The sequence below is a fragment of the Sturnira hondurensis genome, unplaced genomic scaffold (assembly GCF_014824575.4).
Source record: "Sturnira hondurensis isolate 20B ecotype Veracruz unplaced genomic scaffold, ASM1482457v3 Scaffold0015793, whole genome shotgun sequence".
In the NCBI taxonomy this organism is placed as follows: Eukaryota; Metazoa; Chordata; class Mammalia; order Chiroptera; family Phyllostomidae; genus Sturnira; species Sturnira hondurensis.
In genome coordinates this window covers 4,672,649-4,693,028 of record NW_028088424.1, presented here as the reverse complement: position 1 = coordinate 4,693,028, position 20,380 = coordinate 4,672,649, and the positions used below count along the sequence as shown (strand labels likewise).

At 47.0% G+C, this 20,380-nt stretch overlaps 1 protein-coding gene across 5 annotated transcripts in view; it reads left to right on the top strand.

The window, feature by feature from the left end:
- CADM1 (cell adhesion molecule 1) overlaps positions 1-5,759 on the top strand; it is a 387,902-nt gene extending 382,143 nt beyond the window's left edge. For all 5 annotated transcript variants that reach the window (XM_037065664.1, XM_037065661.1, XM_037065663.1 and 2 more), the window contains 2 exons: positions 829-960; positions 2,949-5,759. In XM_037065664.1, coding sequence (XP_036921559.1) covers positions 829-960; positions 2,949-3,067 — 251 coding nt within the window. In that variant the 3' untranslated portion in view covers positions 3,068-5,759. The remainder of the gene's footprint in view (positions 1-828; positions 961-2,948) is intronic.
- The last annotated feature ends 14,621 nt before the right edge of the window (positions 5,760-20,380 follow it).

Below are 20,380 nucleotides of genomic sequence, written 5' to 3'. Positions count from 1 at the left end.
TGGTGTAGCCACAGCCCTAAATTAAAAGTGTTTACACTGCCATACATCCATTCTGCATTGCCATAGCTCATTCTGGGTTCGTTTCAGAGTTGTTCCCCAGCCAGACGTGTCATTCCTCAGTCAGAAGAAGACATCCTGAGGGAGTGATGCTTATAAAGGAAAATTAATTGCATTGGGAAGTGTTAAATAGATAAATAAAGAAATAAAGAACTGTCTGTGGCGATGGACAAGTATTCCTTGCTGTCTGTTGTGAAATGAGTTTTTAGGTTTTAGATGGAGGCTTACTCCCTCATACATCCTAAATGTGGCAAGCATGTCACTTGTCTTTAGTCTCATAATCCTTGTTTTATCTCCAGGCAGCTGTGGCTTGGAAGCTCCTTACTTTTTCTATGCCTGTGCCTAGCAGAGAATAAGTCACTGGGTACCTGGCCTCCCCTCCACAGCCTGTTACTGCCTAAAGGTGCCCTTCCAAGCACCCTTAGTAAGGTTGGCCTCCTTAATAGAACCTGCAACTGGATACAGACACAGTGAGCGCTAAGACCAGTCAGGACGGGATGGACTCTGTTTTTCCCCCCTCCCCCTGCTCCCTGAGCTTGTTCCGTATGCCTTAGTGCTGCCTACAGTGAAATTGCCTGTGGGGAGAACGGATCAGTTCAGCACTGCACACAGGTCAGTCTGCTTGCTCCTGTAACTTGATCCATCTCCAGATTGTTCTCTCTGACTACTCCATTAAAAAAGAAGGTGCCCGCTGTCCCTGGAGGCAGTGGCACAGGGCTTCTGGTGTCTGGTGATGCGCTCTACACCCTCTTCTTCTTCTGATCTCAACAGATTCTCGAGCAGGCGAAGAAGGCTCCATAAGGGCCGTGGATCATGCTGTGATTGGCGGGGTCGTGGCCGTGGTGGTGTTCGCCATGCTGTGCTTGCTCATCATTCTGGGGCGCTATTTTGCCAGACATAAAGGTAAGCAAGGTATTTTGGCAGACAGGAGGCCTGTGTCAGCACCGCCCCTGTATTCAGAGGCTTTACAAGGTTGTCCTTGATAGGCAGTTTGGTTTATGTGGCCGCATAGCCTCTCGATTCCTGAAACAGGGAGAGAAAAAAAAAACGGAAATTTCAGCAGCTGCTGATTAGGACCATGAGAGCTGAGGAGTAGTAAGCACTCTTTGATTGGGGTTTTCTCTATGTATAAAGCTTTAGAGAGCGTTACTCTATAATCCTTCATTGAGGATAGAGTAAAAAGCACAGAGTTGGGGCTGGTGCACAAGGTGTATGTGAACCCGATACAAACGGAAGGAGGACACTGGTGACCTACTGCTTTCTGGGGAGCAGGTAGACTAGCCCTGCTCCTGGCCCCAAACTCCAGGTAAGGGGGTCACAGTGGCTAGACCATTTCATTGGCTTGATGTGTTTTAAGAGCCACATAAATGTGTATTTTTAAAATGATCAGTGCAATTGGTTTAAATTATCATTAATCACACACTTACCAACCGTGCAGTCTGGGCCGGCAACCATCTCCCCACACTTCTCCTCTCTGCCCCGTGCTGCTCTGGTCCCCTTCTCCCCTCCGGGTAATTCAGTCTTTCTTTGTTGGCCCTTGTCTTTCTCAATTGGTTTTCTGAGGCACTGTGCAGTGACCTTGTGGAGCTTCCTATGGTGTGAATTCTAGGCACTTGCATACTGCTTGCTTAAAAAACTTGGGTCTGGGACAGTCCCTTAAACACAGCAATGGAAGTGCAAGGTGATTGACAGCTACCTTTGGGATGCAAAGTGCCAGTCTGGGGTGTAAAGCCATTTGGGAACTCCGTGCTCTGCGTACTTCACCCTCTGCCCACACCCACGAGGCAGACTGGCTGAGGACTCACAACCTCTTGGGGTTGAGTTTGACAGAGCCAGAGAGTAAGGCCAGAGAGCAGGGCAGAAGTCTGGGCGCAGCTGTGGAGAGCCATGGGGCAGAGGGCAGGTGCGGTGCTCACCTGAGGAAAGAGGACACGGAGATTGCTGCCTGCCTGCCTTCTCAGATTTGTCACTCTGAAAACACAGCAAAAGTATTATCCTATCTTTACTTCAGAGTCTTCAGAAATAGAGCATGTAGTGGGAAGAGGGTTATTCGATTATGACAGACAGTGTAAACTCTACCTGTATATCATATTGAGGTACAGTCCTTGTCTTCCTTCATGTAAATGGTTGGGACTTGGTGATAAGAATGTCACCAACTTTGAACTGCTGTCTATTGTCATTGTAAAGTGGCTGTGCCAATTAGCAAATCCATGAATCTGGGTCCAGCTAGAGTTACACTGTGAGAATCACTTGTTGCTTAAGGCAGACCCCAAGCCTTGATTATAGCTGTCATAATATCAAATTACTTCTACACCTGGAACCCACTCTGAAACGGAAGGCAGAAGAAAATCAAACATGCTTGTGCAAGTTCAAGCACAGTCTCAGTTACGGGTAAGGAGTGATGATTCATGAGGACAGGAGACAGGGCTCACGTAAACGACCTGAGGTGACGATAGACCATCATTAGGGCCCTAATTCATTTATTGGCTAATTGCTGTTTCTTGCTTTGGTCTTAACTATGTCCGTGCACACATCTGGTCATTGGTCCTGTGTATGCGTTACTGTTCATACATTAGTCAGCAGCTCTCCAGCTTTCTGCATTTTTAGCTCCCACTCACGTCCTCCTCTGCTGACATCCTCTGGTCATAATCACTGCTCTAATGTCTCATTTGCTGAATTATATCGCAGCGGTTCAGTTGGAGTGGTGCCTTTGGAGCCCCCGGATCCCCATTTGTCTCACCCACCTCGCTCTCTTCTTCCAACTGTTTTTTCCCCTCTGCTGCCTGCACACCACTTCGGCTGATGATGGCCATAAAGCAAGTTGCCATCTCTGTACCACTTTACACAGAGGCCATCAGACAGTCACGGTGCTTTACCCCTTCATCTTTCAGGTACATACTTCACTCATGAAGCCAAAGGAGCCGATGACGCAGCAGACGCAGACACAGCTATAATCAATGCAGAAGGAGGACAGAACAACTCCGAAGAAAAGAAAGAGTACTTCATCTAGATCAGCCTTTCTGTTTCAATGAGGTGTCCAACTGGCCCTATTTAGATGATAAAGAGACAGTGATATTGGAACTTGCGAGACATTCGTGTGGTTTTTTATGAATGGGTGGAAAGGTGCAAGACTGGGAAGGCTTTGCTGTATAAAAAAATGTTTTTTGAAAAGTACACTCTGCTGTTTGACACCTCTTTTATTGTTTGTTTGTTTTTAATTTTTATTTCGTCCTACCAAGTCAAACTTGGCTGCTTGGATTTAGTTTGGATAGACTGCAGAAAATTCTGTGCCTTGTTTTTTGTTTGTTTGTTGTGTTCCTTTTTTTCCCTTTGTCTGCATATATTTTCCCCCAAAACTTTTTATTTGTTTTTCCAAAATCTCCCATTTTGGAATTTGCCTGCTGGGATTCCTTAGAATCTATTCCCCCTTATTTTGCTATTGTTTTTACTTTTTTGTTCATTGTTGAAGTAACTGCTTTCTGTTCAAAATTCAGTTTCATGAAAGGAGAACCAGCACAGCTTAGATTTCATAGTTCAGAATTTAGTGTATCCATAATGCATTCTTCTCTGTTGTTGTAAAGATTTGGGTGAACAATGAGAACTCTTTGCTGCTGCCCATGTTTCAAATACTTAGAGCAGTGAAGACTAGAAACTTAGACTGTGATTCAGAAAATGTTCTGTTTGCTGTGGAACTACATTACTGTACAGGGTTATCTGCAAGTGAGGTGTGTCACAATGAGGTTGAATCTGTCTTTATTCTGTATCTGTAGACGGCTCAGTATAGATACCCCACGCTGTCCAGAAAGGTTTGGGGTGGAAAGGGCTCCTCCTTTTTCAATGCCCTAAACAGACCTGACAGTGAGGGCTGTTCCTTTCACATAAGTGGACAAATTTGAGCTGCCACAGGAGGAGAAGTAGGGAGGGGGGAAAGATAGTTCTGCTCTGGTTATTTCTGTTCCAAATGATTCCATCACCTTTCCCAATCGGCCTTACTTCTCACTAATTTGTAGGAAAAAGCAAGTCCATGTGGTGGGCAAAGGACTGAATGGAACAGTTTTTTTTTTTTCCTTTGTGCTTAGTTAGGAAGGCAGTAGGATGTGGCCTGCATGTACTGTATATTACAGATATTTGTCATGCTGGGATTTCCAACTCGAGTCCGTGTGAAACTTTCCTTCCTTCAGATTTGGCTTAACCAAGGCAGGAGGTACAAACGAAGGGCCAGTGGTGTTCTCACCCTGGTCTGCTGTCGATCTCAGTTCGCCAAAGGTCAGAGCAGAGGTGGAAAAACAGCATGTCGGGGTTTTCAGTTACTTAATCAAAACTCAAATGTGAGTGTTTTTATCTTTTTACCTTTCATACACTAGCCTTGGCCTCTTTCCTCAGCCTTAAGAACCATCTGCCAAAAAATTACTGATCCTCGCATGACGGCAGCCATAGTGCATCGCTACTAAAATGCATCACCGGGAACATATCTGAGATGGGGAACCTTGGGAAAAGGTAGAGGAGTCGAGTTACTATTTACATTTTTTTAAAGAAATGTACGTCTAGGGTATCTAGAAGTAGTCCTGAAGGACAAAAAACCTAAACTCTTACCATATGTTTTGGTAAGGCTCCAGACTCCAGAATACAGTCCCTATGGAAAGATGGCATCAAAAAAGATAGATCTATATATATATAAAATATATATTATATAACATTTTCAGTGAGTAATTTTGGATTTTGCAAGGTGCATTTTTACTATTGTTACATTATGTGAAAAATTTATGCTGATTTATTTAAGGGAGAAAAAGTGTCAACTCTTTGTTTTTTTGAAAGCGTGTTTCTTTTTCCTGTCTTTATTTTAACCTTTGATAGAACCATTTGCGATTCGGGGCCTTTTGGGAACGGACTGGTATGTGAAAGAAATCCCATAACGAGCAGCATTTTGTTTTCCCTCTCCTGTCCCAAGGCGCTTAACCAAGACAAAAAGCCACAACGAACATCCTGTTTTCAATGGATTTTATAATGTGCAGCTCTATCCCGAGCCCTTAGCACCCATTCTGACCATAGCATAACCATATTGAAGGGTGAGAACCATTCAGCATGTTGTCGGCAGGTTTTTTCAGTTGTTCTTTTTAGGAAAATAAAAAACAAAACCTAGCATTGCTCACAGGATTGGCATCTCATTTTGGGGACCCCCCATCTTTCTGTTCTGAAAAGTGTACAGTAGTGCGGTGTTCCTGATGTAACTTTATGGCTTACAATGTTGACCTGTCTCAGGTTCATGTGTTTCGATTGGTGTTTTCCGTCTCAGGTAGATTGCGAAGTGTAGGCCCCACACATTGGAGAAAAAAAATAAAACAAAGCAAAAACAGGAAATTATGGGTTTTAGTTGTATATTGGTTTATGTATTTTTTCTTAAGTATACAGTGCACTGTTTGAAATGTATTGTTGAGTATTACTTTGTACAGGTTGATCACTTTTTTTAGAGTGAAGAAAGAACAAACTTGTTTTTTGTGTTTTTTAAAGGAATATAAAATAATGAAGGATGTATAATTGATGCCAAATAAGCTTGTTCTTTAGTCACACCGACGTCTCACTTTTCCCCTTAGGCCAGTTCTGTTTTTAAGGTGTACATGAACAATGTTACGGTGTAAGAAACTCCATATCCACATGTTCCCATTCACATTTTGTATTGGTTCATGTATACCATTTTTACAAAAAAGAGAAAAAAAGAAAAAAAACTATAAAATATCTGTCTTCTTAATAAAAAAATTAATGTTACAAAGTGATCCTTTAATCTCATTATGGACTTTTTATGGACGCCTCTCGTGAGAGAAGAGACGGGGCCCCAGTCCAGCTTCCTCCCCAGGACCTTGCGCAGGGCCCAGAGCACAGCCCTAGACACTAGGAAGTGCTGCCGGCTGGGCTTCTTTGATCTGATTTCTCTCTTCCTCCACTCATCCTTCCTGTCCTTGTTCTCTTCTCCCTTCTCAGTGGCCAGGTGGGCCAGGTGCACCAGGTGCTTTGGCAACGCGGACTCAGCGATTTGTGCAGGTGTGTGGGATGCAGTGGTGGGCCAGCTGGACAGGCCGCTCCCGTGGATTCGGCTCCTGCCCCCTCCCCCTCTGTTCACCTGCCACCCCCACCAACTTTCCTGTGTTGGCTGCTCCACCTGTCTCTTACTTTGGGATTTCGTGTCTTAACAATTCATTCCACCTTCTTCATTTCAAGTTCTCTCTCCTGTAACTAAAAGAAGACTTGCTGTGCAGAGGACTGACTCAGCCGCCTACGCAAGATTGTTCTCGCTTCCTGTTTAGGCTGCCGAGATTTCCCAGCCAGGGTGTCCTGCGGGATTCTGTCTGTTGTCCTCTTCCTTGCCTTGCAGACTGAAGGGAGCAATGCCTAGCCTTCTGGTAACTGGTCTCTACAAAAATCACAGATAATGTCTAAGTAGCCCTGGATCGCCCCTTCCCCATGGCTCACCCAGATGGGTTGAGCTTCCCTTTTCTCTGTTGGGCAGGGGAAAAGCTCAGCAGTGGAAGAAAAGGTAAGCTCTGGAAAAGCCAACCACAGTGTATCTCATTTCAGCCTCTTCCGTCCTGGCCTGGTCTTTTGCCTGTGTCTGTAAAAAGCAGTTAATCAGATATGCAGTTATTGAGCACCTGCTGTATATCCAGCATTGTGAGAAACACAGAGAAGTGTAAGGTAGTCCCTGGAGGTCGACAGGAACATAAGTTCCACTCACCTGGAAAGCGGGAGAGGGCCCTTAGCCTCAGGGGCCCAGCGAACCTGGTTAAGGAGCCCACACAGTGCTGTGGGAATTTCCTGGAGAAGGGAAATCAGTGAAGACTGGGGAGTGAACGCAGCTTTCTGGAGGAGCTGGCGCCCCAGCTGGATCTCAAATGATGGCTTATTGAATAGGGAATGTGAGTCACAAGTGCGGAATGCAATAGGCCCAGCCATCGCTCTGACTTGTATGGGAAAAATAAAGGGAACCCAGATGAGGTACAGAGGGTGGGATCAGTCCTGTGGCTATTCTCAAAGTCCATGCAGAGGAGTCAAGATTTCAGGAGGCTCCCCCAGCCTCTTCGAGAGGGCAGAGCACAGTGGGCAGCAGTCGTTCCTCACAGCTGTGCAAAGTCTGCTGCGAGACATGCTGGAAGGTCGGGTTCCAGCCTGTGCACTCGGAGAGACTGCCTGGTTCCAGTCCTTGCTCCACCACTTACTAATTGGGAAACTTCAGGCTTGTGGACACACCACATCCTCATGGAGCTAACCTTAGGATGTCTAGTGAGCCCTTTCTCGTCACCATTCATTAACCTAACTAGGCCAGGCCACGTGTAACACAACACATTGAGTTTCCCCTACCCTCTCCCCTTGTCTGTAACATGAAGTGCCTGTTTCAGCTGCAGCCTACAGACAGGAGACCGAGGAAGTTCACTGAGCTGAGGAGGCACGTGTAAGTCCCACGGGGTATGCAAATAAGGCACCAGAGCAGGCTATGTTAGCAGGAATTAGATAAGTTACCTGGACCTTCATTTGGTCTGGGAGGGAAAATGGGCCTTGCTTCCTCAGAGAATTTTGTGATGTTTGGCCTGCTTGCGTTCTCCAAATACATCAACTGGATCCCCATAGCGATATGTGAGTATTAATTGGTGCAATCTTTCACCGCCCTCTGTCTACTTGAAATGTAATTCTTATCCTACTGTGGGCTTACTCCATAGAGAAGAGCTCCTTTGATTCTGTCATCCAGAACCCTAAAGCAGCCACAGTCACCATGCTATAGGTAGAAAGATTCTACATACGCGAAGGCACTTTTTTTAGTATAAAACTCTGCCCAAGATGAATATGCACACATTTTTGCCATGACTAACTAGGTAGCCCTTAGTCATGAATAACTAACTGGCAGCCAGATTTCTTCAGAGTGAAATCTGTATAGCTTGGAAATATTTCCAAAGGAAGCACTTGGATGTCCTGACCCCTGTACAGGAAAGGGAAAAGGGGACTCTTGGCTGCCATTCCGATGACCTTGTGGGCCAATATGTTAAGTCAGTGGCAGGCACATGACAGACACTGAGCTGGTGGTAGTTGGCAAAAGGGAGACTAGTCAAGCACCTGGGTCTCTCATGCCTGGGTCTCACTTTGTCCTTAGTCACCAATTATGTATCCCAAGCCTTAACACTTGTAAGTGGATGCTCAACATAGGGGACCCTCGGGTTGGCCTTGAAGAAATCAGCCAGCCAGTCCTGAGCTAAGTGCTACCAGCCCCATTGTTCCTACGGACCTGCCAGGACTGAGCATGTGCTGTCCCCTGCGGGAAATGACATTTTGGGTGATGGCCAAGCAAAGCCTCACCATTATGAGGTGTGGCATGTCAGAAAAAAAACAAACCCTGTGTTTTTCCTTATCTGTGTTTATCTCCAAACTGTGAAATATGTCTTTGGTAGAAGCCACAGTGTTTAATGCACCCATATCACCCCAACACACATGCCAAAACTGGGCTGTTAGGCACAAGGACAATGTGAGCACTCAAAACTGAGACTGGAGAGCAAGAATCCTCTGTTTTCAAGTCATCCATTCCTCAGCTTCCAGGTCTTTTTGTACCCAGGCAGTTATATTGGTTTTAATTTCTATGCTTTTTCGAAAATTTTTTATTCTGAGGTAAACATAAATTTTCTACTGCCCCTGGTGGCCAATGCTGGGAAATATGACTCAGGCCCTAAATATTTACTAAATGCAGACATAATTCCAACAACGGACCTGACTTAAAGTCTGCTGCTTTCTTTGTCCCCCACATGCACACACACCCCCAACTACCACTTAACTGTCTCCTCATCCTGTGAGGTGTTGAGCTATTGGGACGGTGCTTCCAGGGAAAGTGAGGACCACTGCTGAGGGACGAATCAGTGCGTGTGTTGGGCCCCAGACTCCTCCAGCTGCCCTCCAGCACGTGCACTGGCTCCCAGTCATTTCAGAGACGATCGCCTTGAATCTTCCTTAAGTGCCGTCTTCTTCAGGTTAATTAATCACCAGGCTTAAACTTGCTGTTACCAGCAGGAAGTCCATCCTGAAGTCAGCAATGGTACAATTGCATCTTCTAATACTGTTTATCCTGCATTAGTGTTTACTTAGGGGGAAAATTGATCCGTAATTGATATTTCAGTCTTCCAGAGCTGGTGTTAGAAGAGCCTGATGCAAGCCTTTAATAGCAAGCAAATATTTAAATCCCTTAATGGTTGCTGAATATTAAAATGTGTGACTTGATTATTCTTTCTGGTTTGTTTTCTCTGTAGTTGTGTATTTCATCGTTTAAACTTGCATTGGATGCTGGCAGGCTCACATCCAGCTAATCCACAAAAGCTGTGTGCCCATTACCAGACTGAGCAGACCTGATTAAAAAGTATTGCTGTGGAAGGAAGTCTTCCCACTAATCAGTCTTTGTTAGCTAGTGACGAAATTACTATCCTTCTCTCTCTGTTTCTCTTTCTCTCCCTCTCTCTAGGCCTGTTTTCTCTAACCTCCTCTCCCAGAATAAAGTGATTGGGGCAGCTATAGAGTTGCAATTAGGAGCATGAATCTTTTATCGTTTGGACAAGGAAGGGAAAATGCCATTACTGTCAACTGAAATGTCCTACTTGGGTTTTTTGCTCCTACTTCCCTGCCAAAGCTCATTGCTGCTGCTGAAAGTGTATAACATTCACAGCTGTTCTTGATGGCTTGATTCTTAACACAGCCAGAAATGTAGCCCGGGAGATGCTTAAGACAGTTTGTGGAAAATAATAGATTTCCTTGCAGAGACCATTGCATGAAGAAGGGCGTGGAGTCACATTAGACCCTGCCAAGATCACCACTTTTCTTCCTTTCTGGCTTCAGTTACAAAGGCTATTGCTTAAAAAAAACAAAAAACAAAAAACAAACAATAACAACAACAACAAAACAGCACAGGCCCTCTTGAATCCTGTTTTCTCGGTCGGCTTCTGTCGGCACCCACATGTGTCTGGCTGTGGCAGCCACTGTCTCGCCACTCACCTCCAGCAGCCGGGAGATCCGAAAGGAGCAGTGCCTACCGCAGAAGTAGAAAGAAAAGGATGCTGCAGAGAAGGAGAAGAACTCTCGGGACAGCCAGCCAGTGAGACCTGGGACTAGGTCCACCACCCAGGGGTTCCAGAGACAGAGGTGGCTGTGCTGAAGGCCACTACCATCCTAGCACAAGGGTGGGTCCTTCTCTGCGTGGCATCCTCTGTGGCCATCGCGAATGCCAAGGAGTGGTGTAGTTAGTCCAGCTAGCTTCAGCTGTACGCCCCATCGCCACACTACCTCTCATACCCAGCCCTCAGTTAGGCACCTCTGAGAATGAAACTCCCCATGGCAGGCCAGAAGGAGCAGCTGCTCAGTCCCCAATGTTTGGAAGGATGCAAAGGTGAAACAGCAAACAGTACATCATAAGGGTGCAGCTTTCTGACGGTTTCTGCAAGTGTACGTCCAAAGCCACTGGACGTATTTCCTCCCCCCAGGGTGCCTCCCCAGCCAAGCCAGGAAGGAAGAGCAGAGTGCACGGCCGGCAGGCACTGGCCCCAGCTCTTGCCCTTCCACTCTAGTTGCAGCTGAGAGCACCCCCAGCTGAGTCGTCGCTTCTCACTGTTTCATTCTCAGCTTCTCCTAAATGGAAAACATTAATCATACTAAATTGTGCAATGATTCCGTGATAGGGAGAATGCTGATGGCAAAAATCATTCTCCTTTGTTGTGCCAGGCAGGCAAAAGGCAGAAGTATTAGCACTTTGCCCTGCCTGGCTCCTTGCAAACAATGACCGTGTGTTTGCCCACGCAGCTGCCTCTATGCACACAGCTTATTTTAGCACCAGTCTAAGGCGTTCCAAGTGTGGACAGAAAAATGAGGCTCCCAGACACCTCTTCCTTATTTTAAGAACTGCCACTAACTAAGACTTGTGGCTCTGGACACTCCATAAAGCCCTTCCCATATCAAGAGCCCCCAGGTCAGGAGAAGGGTGCTGTGGAACTCAAAATGGGGTGAGCTGGTGGGGAAGCGACGCCCCCCCATACACTTCTGCCAGCTGAATTTCAGAAGAAGCCAGGTGTGGGTACCAAGGAGGCTTTTTGCCTTTTAGAATTTGATGTCTGCTTTGCTTTCGACAACTCTCTTTGTAAGCCACCCCTTCTGAATTAGAATCGTTTTCCAAAAGCTCTTAAGCTCTGATTAATGCCAGGGCTGTTTTTTAACAATCATCCTGCCAGTCTTAAGCTGTAGTCATTTTCAATAATTTGGAGTGCTGAAAGGCAAGCCTGGAGTTTGTTGACAACAAAACCCATAAGAGCACAGCCAGGCAGCCACAAAAGATGGAAAAGCACAGGGACCATTTGGGCTTAGCTGGCTTTCTACTCCCTGAGTTTCACCACTAAAGTTTGATTGAACACTCACAGTGCATTCAGGATCCAACTGTGAACATGGCTAGGCCAGAGGGCTGCCAGCCTGGCTTTTGTGGGAACAAATGAGCCGCATGTTTGGAGGGCTCCTGGTTTATTCATGGACATGTGTGGTTCATTCATGCCGTCCTCAGACCAGAGAGCCCTCGTTTGTCTTCCCATTGCCTTCCCATTGTCTTCCCATTTCAAAGACCAGAAAAGAAGTGTAGTTGCATTTCTCTGAGGCTGTTTACTTACTATGAATGCTGAGCAAGTCCAAGGCCAACATATGGGATCCAGCTCCATGAATGGCCATGGCCATTTCCTCAGCCATGTGCATTAAACTAGGACTCTCTTTTTAATCATGGCAATGTCATGAGTATCCATCTGTTTGAAAGCCCAGTCTGAAGCTATGGCTAGAAATGCCCCTGATTACAGATCTACTTAGACTCAGCTTCAGATGGCACTCATGTCTAGCTCGTTACTTCCTCTGGTAGGAGAGAGTCCGCTCTGGGTGACGAGAGTTTAACCCAATGAATTTGGGGTGATTGATAGGCACCTGTGTCTCGATCCAGCCCTGCCACGGCACTAGCTATGGTTACATCACTAACCAGGGAGAAGACAGACTTCTGGAGCTTTATTCTCCAGGCTTCTGGAGAGCAGCTTGGAGCTTTCGTTGACCATCTTCCAATAAACTCTGAATCACAATAGGAATCCCAGTCCTGTGTTCAATGGTGGCCTTAAAAGTATGTGTCATGTTTCCTCTTGGTCCCTCTTGGCTCCTTTTGAGGATGAATTCATAATAGGTGTCTAGAGTTTGGTCTCAGTCATGTTTCTGTGTTGGCAAAGAGTGCCCAAAAAGAAACTCATAATCTACCAGTGACCCTGCACTCTTACAGATTTTGCTAGGATTTCAAGGGCCTCCATGGGACAGCGTCCCCTCTAGCCTGGCACCTGCCTCAGGATCATGAGGATCTGGGGAAATGAAAAGCCTCTTCAAACCTACTCCTGCCCTTTCTCAGTTAATAGCATCATCAGTCAGTCAAACTAGAAACCTGGGAGTCATTCTAGATTCCTCCCTCTTCCTCATCTCCCACTTCACCTGGCTCCCACTGCCTGCTCACCACCCCCTAAACGCTTCGGCTGGACCCCACCTCGCCACTTCCGTGTTCTGTGCCTAGTCCGGGCCCTTTGCCTTCAGTCACAGGAATGTGACAGCCTGCCCCCTGCTTCCCGGTGCCTCTGCCTCAACACCAGCCTTACTCTGCAGCCCACAGGGTCCCTCCTCTGCTTGGAAGCTACTCGTGGCTGACCTTCGACTGCAGAATAAACCCAAATCCACACAATCTGCTATCAATTCACACTCACCAGCTGACCCTCCAAGCCTCAGAACCCCTGTCCCTACCCCACACTCATCAAGTTCCATTTCACTTACCTCTCACACCTCTGTGCCTTGTACACTTCCAAAGTGTCCTGCTCCCTTGGGCGGCCTGTCCGAGCTTTCCCTCCCCGAGTCGCTCGCTGTCCTCAGTTTGCGTCCGTGTCACTCACCTGAGTGGTGTGTTTACGCTTCCTCAAGAAAACGGTCAACTCCCTGAGAGTAGAGGCCATCCCATCCGACTCTGAGTCCCCAAAGCCAAAAACACTGTTGAGGATTAAGAGACTTTTTTTTCTGTCTGTGGCTGGATTGGTCTTTCATCTGCCTGTCTCTTTTCTGGAAATAGACTGGTAAGACTGCTTTCTTTCTTCTTTCTGACCAACAGTTCTATAGTTTCCAGAACCCCTTCTGTCTGCTTTGTTAAATGTCTGTCTTGGTTAGCTCTTCTTACTGTTTCTTACTGCCCTAGTCAACATCGTTTCCCTCAGTCTCTCCTTTCTTCTGTCTCTCTGGGCTGTCTGTCCAGCAGTAGCAATGGGACTGTGCCTACGTCCTAGAAACATTTCAAGGGGCTGTGCACATATTTGAGACTTGGAAAGGAAAACTATGAGGCCCAAAGCACAGAGAAGAAAACTATAAAAGCAAAATTATCAAATGATCAATAAAATATCTACAAAACTATAAATGTTTTCAACTGCAATGAAACTAAACTGGTAAATAGTTACATGCAAATTGTTTTCATTGTGGGTTTGTAATGTTTTTGATATAATGCAGAACAGAGCCTCTGTCAAAAGAGGTCCTAGAGCCTGCAAAGGTCTTAAAACAGCCCCACCTCTCGCTCTTCTCTTTGGCTCTTTCTCTTTCTCCCTCTAGCCCTCTCCCTCGCTCCTTGTCTTGATTTTGCACCCCCACTCTGAGCACATACACCAGGTTCAGGAGGGAGCCAGTCCAGGAAAGGTCTAGGCGGGCAGAGCACAACTGTTGTGTCAGCCACCCAGCCCTCCTGGAAGGCCAACCCTTGGCAAGAATCTGTCGAATACACCCGGGGAGGACTGAGGATGGAAAGCTGGGCTGCCCCAAACGTGCACAGATTCTGTAATTTCATTAGTAACAGGTTCTCCAGATCTCAGCCATAGCCACCTGGAAAGAAAGCCGACCTGCACACCCAGCTTCCAATCTGTACAGCAAATTGTCAGCATGGACACCCCGGGCTTTGGAGGGCAGGTGACTGCCCTGCCCTGCTGTCTTGTTCCTGCTTGGTCTTTGTTTCAGTGTGTGTGGGTGGGTGTAGGCTGGTGGTGATGAGCTCTGACTCCAGGAGCCAGCATTCAGGAGTATTTTTTCCAGCTGGGCCTCTGATTCAGCCTGACCTTGGGCAAATCGCTTTCTCCCTGGGCCCTGCTCTTCGTCTATGAAGAGCCTCAATCCCAAATTGTTCAGAGTCATTTGTTTGCAAAGTACTTTGACATCTCAAAACCAAGGCCTGGTAAAGAGCAAAAATACTGCTGTTATAATGCATTTAAAACCCCAAATAGAACATGTTGCCAGCTCTTGAGTTGAAAACTTAAAAGCTGTAATAATGGAAGACTAATGCCGCTGTTGCTTGATGGCATCCTCGCCATGCTGAGATCATCCACTTTTTGCCCCTTTTCTTTAAGAGTCAATAAAGCCTCCTTTGTGAAGAATGAGTTTCATTTAGTAAATAATTTTGACTTGTGCAGTTACTTCTGTGACTTTTCCTTAGCACTTGGCTCAGCTGAAAAAAGCCTAACCCCCTCCGCCGTCGCCCATCCTGGTGCCCCATAAAGTGCTTGTGCAATTAGGAAGAAGTGGCTGGAGCACTGTGTTTCTCTATATTTTAAGTTGGAGTCTGACTTTGACTCCCTGCTTGCTGGCGTGGGTGAGCCAGCCTGTTATTAAAAAAACAATTATGCTGTTAAAAAATCAGGAGCTCCACAAGTGAAGAGCATCGATTGGCAAGAACTGGTCAGTTATCACCAGCAGGTCCTGACAACATACTAATAGGTTTTTCTGAAGATCCAATCACATTTTCTAGGCAGAGGCTTGAGGTGTTCCACATGGGATAATGCTTGTCCTGGCCGGTATTGATCTCAGGGTGGCCCTCTCCTGCCCCCCTCACTGGCTCACACTCCTCTGCTGCTGCCACTTTTTTTTGTAATAAAGACTTGAGCTTTGTATTCCATTTTAACAGTGGCGAGGGAGGGGATGCCTCCGAAGCCTCATCTGCCCTTGCCAGTGCCTCTCTGCTGTATCTCCTTTGTTACCATACCCTTAAAGTGAGAACAACATCGTTCCTTCCTGTCCTGCGTGTCCCTGACCTTGTGGGTTTTGTTCTCGGTAGCTGCTTCCAGCTCTGCCGGCAGCGCCTGTTAGAAAAGATTTCTTTAGAAAGCCTGCTGGGAAGGAGTGATGAAGCAGCTTGAAGTCACAGAGGTGCCCCATCCCCCAAGGAAGTGAATTCCCTGGGCAAGAAGAGGGTGCTAATCTGCAGGTGAGTGGGTGTGCACATGTGTTGGGGTGCAGGCCTAGCAGACACAATTGTACAGATTGTTCACATAACGACAGCATGAGATCGAGGGAGTACCCGGGGACAAGGATGCACCTACCCCTCTGCTAGCCAAGATCCCGTTCCCTGGTGCCCAGCTGCATCTTCTTGGAGGAAGCCATGCTGTCTTTCCAATTCACACAAAGATATTTTATGGCCCGTCAGCCGCTTGGAGAGAAGGAACCCAGAGCTTCAGGGACCAGAGTAGCCCTGCCCTGTTGGTGCCCTGGCCACTCCCAGGAGCATCCCTGGGTGGCACGCTAGCAACACCAAACACTTCTCACCCCAGCCCACGATCACTGGCATTGCAGTTGTATTCGGAGTCCTCGGGCAGGCTTCTTGGATGTAATCAGTTGGCATATACCCACGCAACCTCTTCTACCAATTCATCTCCCCCAGAACCTCCATGTGGCCTAGGCAGGGGGCACTTTGCAGGTCTTTGCTTGTACCCTCTCTCGGTCCGCCTGCTCAACCTTTGGAAGATGTAGGCTTTGTTACCAGTAGACTTGGGTTTAAGTCCCAACTTCTGCACTTAATAAAATTTGACATTGTGCAAGTCTCTGAGTGTGTTTCTTCCTCTGTAAGATATCCACTTCACACCAGGTTGTGGGATCATGTAGGTAAGACTGCTGTGCTGCTACATAAATGTTAGTTATGGGTTGTTGTCCAGCTTTGAGGCTCCAGGAATTTCGCTTCATCCTTGGGGCTTCCTGGACCCTGCCCGTGGCCCCTAAACAGACTCACAGCAATCTAGCACTTAGTTATAATATGACACATTCTCTTCTCCTGGTCTCAAGTGTATGTTTCGTCTCCACCCTGGGCTGTTAGTACCTTGTGCAGCAGGGTCACCTCTCACGCTTGTTTGTATTCCCTAGAGACCCATACTCCACTGAGCCCTGGCTTCCTGGGCATTTATTTTTACACAATTTTCAGTCTGTAGCACTTCCCACCTAGGAAGAGACTTGAATGGAATCCGTGGCTTTGGTTTAGTTCATCCAATCACAGGCTATAGAATGTCAAGACTGTGGAGCATCTCAGAGCTTGTCCAGGCTGCCCCTTCATTTTACATACTCAGACTGCAGGCAGCCTCACAGAGAAGTGCCAGTACCAGCCACAGGTGAGGTGCTGCTTTGCTGATGCCCATGTTCCCTTGCTGAGACCCCCCTGAGCCAAGTTAAAACAGGACCTTCTCCTCACCACTCACTCATCAAACTGCCGGCCTGCAGCTGGGCAGCACCTGGAGCTCATTTAAAAAGCTGACTTTGGCCCTGACCCAGTGTGGCTTAGTGGGTTGGGTATCCTCCTGCAAAGGTCATGGGTTCAATTCCCCATCAGGGCACATGCCTGGGTTGTGGTCCCAGTTCCCAGTTGGGGTGCATGTGAGAGACAACCAACTGATGTTTCTCTCTCACATTGATGTTTCTCTCCCTCTCTTTCTCTCTCACTTCTTCACTCTCTAAAAATCACTAAATAAAATATTTAAAAAATAAAAAAGAAAGAGAGGAAGGAAGGAAGGAAGGAAGGAAGGAAGGAAGGAAGGAAGGAAGGAAGGAAGGGAGGGAGGGAGGGAGGAAGGGAGGGAAGGAAAGAGAAAAAAGAAAAGAAAGAAAGAAAGAAAGAAAGAAAGAGAAAGAAAGAAAGAAAGAAGAAAAGGAAAGGAAGAAAGAAGGAAAGAGTGAGTGCTGGGCTCGAAGTCAGCAAACCTGCATTTAAATCTAGGCTTTGCTATGCTGAGCGCTAGCATCCCTGTGAAGCAGGACACTGTGCCTGCTCACTTCACCTGGCTTTCGTGCACACTAGCCAAGGTGATACTCCTGGCACATAATAGGCACTTATGAAATGTTCACCGAATTTGAACTGCCACTTCTCCTGGGTGAGTGGCTGGATGGTTGATTGCAAGGCTGATTGGAGAACATGCAACTTTCATCACCTTCATCAGGAAAAACAAACCATTTAAGTGCCTAAATGCACGGTGCTTTGTTCTCCACATACTGAGAAAGTATTCCACAAACCTGCAGAGGCGACAAGGTGGAGTGCAGAGGACAAAGATTTTGAAGTTGGGAGGACTGTGGTCAGAAGCACAGCAGCATCCCGTGTGCTCACTGGGTGACTTTCTTTGGACGGCACTGATATGCTCCTTTATCCCATGGTGTCTGGGGGCTCCCACCGCATGCCAATCAAGGTGCTAGGCATGGAAAACAACACTCCAAGGAACAAGTTGGATAGGGTCTCTGTGACAGATCAAATATTCCACCTACTCCCTGATGTGTCCCAGCACCCTGGCAGTTGGGCAGAGCATGTGAAGTTGAGCAGAAGGGACATGCTCACCTGTGACCCTGCAGCCTCCCTTCCCTTGCTGTAGACACCAACAAGCCTGGGTGTTCCACATGGTGCAGCTGCAGGTGCTGAAGCTTCCACTGTCCTGGCCCCCTGTTTGACCACGTGGAACAGAGGCCTTTACTGACTCAAATGGACATGTAGCATCATGATGAGATTGGGGATTTATGTTTCCACTGCAGGGGCCCCTAGTCTTTCCTGCTGATGTACACCCTGCCCATGAGTCTTGCACTCAGGCAAACCCTCACACACAGCTGAGTCTGTAGGTCCAGTTATAAGAGAGCCATGAAGGAGACTTAGGGGTCCTATCAAAATTTATGTTAGTGGGGCCTTATCAGTCTGGGGGACCCCAGGAAGATTTCCCTGGAGAAGTGCAAATTGAGACCTGAGGATTAAATAGGAATTATTTCAGCAAAAAGGGAAGTGGCGGTCAGCATATGCAAAGACCCTGAAGAGGGAGGGTGTGTGGTGTGGATGAAGAGCAGGGCAGACAGGGAGGAGAGCCCAGAAGGAGCATGGGAGGGACGCAGAGGGGCCTAGAACCAGATCAAGGAGGGTTTTTATAGGCCACATCAAGGATTTGGGATTTTATCCTAAAACAAATGATAAACTAAAAATTTTAAATGAGGCAGTAAGAGGAAATCTTCCTGAAATGCTTTGAGCCTTACTTACCTTCCCCATCTGTACAATGGGCATAATAATACATGTGCTTCAAGACTTGTGAAAATGGAATGACACACCTCTGTAAAACACGGTGCTAGGATCCAGCCCATCTCGTTGTCGGGTTCACTCCTATTTAGGGTTCACATCCAGTGCAAGCACTCCGGCATGTTCTTTCTGGGGGCTGCTGGGATCTGTAGGAAGAGAACCAACTCACCTTTGCAATGAAATAATAGCTGATATTTATTGAACAGCTTCTGTATGCCAGGTACTGTTCTAAGTATTAAGTCACTACCACCCTGTGGATGTGGACCGTTATTTTTACAGGCGGAAAAAACCTGAACACAGAGTGTAGACCACTTGCTTGGGATCACATATCTGGTCAACATCGGGGCAGGAATTATACCAGACACCCTGACTCTAGGTTGTCACTCTTAATCACCACACTTCCCTGCTTCTTTGAAAAACCAATGGGACAGCAGACTGCCTGTGAGAACTATAGGTGCATTGTGTTACAGACCAGCTTCCCCTGCAGGGCAGAGGCAGAACCTCACAGCTGGGCCAGGCATCACCAGGATCCCCTCACTGCCCTGAGCCAGGGAGCAGAGAACATGTTCTGTCACCAATGTCAGCTTCCACATACCCTTTCCAGAGACAATCCCAGCCAGTGCAGTGAGGGTCCCTTGCTCAGTGAGACCCTTGGAACCACACGGAGACATCAGCAGGGGTGTCTCCCCTGCAGATAGGACACCACTGAGCCTGGTGTGGGTCCTCGAGAGCATGCCTAGGACACATGGTATCAGCTCGCAGAAGGCTGGCCTCGCTGGGCTCAGAGACAGGCAGGCAGGCAGGATGGGCGATGTGCTCCTACCACCCTCTCTGCAGTCAACCAGAAAGTCGGAAAATGTGCTCGACCACCAGTGAGGCAGATGGCTGGGAATATCGTGTGTGTACAATGTTTATGAAATGTGAGCTGAGCTGAGACTCCAGTCCCAGGCAGAGGAATTCAGCCCTGTGTGGTGAGCAAGACTGTAATTGGGGTAGTTCCAATTTACTAACCATTTGCAAAAGATTACATACTTCTCACACATTATCCTCTCCTAATCTTACTTTAATGAACACTACTATATCTGTATGTATAATTTCAGGGTAGGGGAAAAACAATTTCTACCCTAGAAGGAAAAGCTGTAGCTAATATATTAACATCCAGGTTAGGGAGAGAGCATAATTGTGAGATCTATAGCTAAAGTAATTCAAAGCCTCCAAGATGGAGGCTTTCTCTCCAAGATGGCAGCCTCACTTGGAACCATTTGCATCACCTGAAGAGGGGACTGCATAGGAATGTGTTTCTCAGATGAGCTTCACTGCTGGAAATGGGCTGTTCTTGTATTAGGAGGGAAGCAAATTAGACTAGTAGAAGAACTTCCAGAGGGTAAGGATTGTTGGTAAGCATGTCTCCCCTAAAATTCTAACACTAGGAGAGATCCTAAAAGTGAATTAATGAACGCTGCTCTACCTCAGTTTCATGATCTATGAAATGGGGGTAGAATGGGGCAATAATGCTGCCTAATTCACACCTTTATTCAACAATTTTTATTGAAACCTACTAGGCACTCTTCTAGGTGCCAGGGAGACAGAAGTTTAAAAAAAGGACCTTTTTTGCTCTCATGAAGCTAACACTTTCACGGTGAAGGGAAAACAGATGAAGCCTTGGTATGTTTGATGACAGGACAAGGGCAGGCCGCCTGCATCTAGAGGATGAGTGAGAGCTCGCATCCCTTCAGGGTGACACAACTGACTTCCCAGACTTTGGACCTGGCACAGTCCTTCGAGTCACTTTCTTGCCTGTGAGGATGGCCTAGTACTGAGGCACCCTCAGCCTGCCACTGGTTCTTTCCTGAGGAGTGGTTCGCCTTTGAAGTTTCAGTGACATCACAGACATAGGGAGGCAGCGGCTGCCCAGCTTCTGGTCCGGAA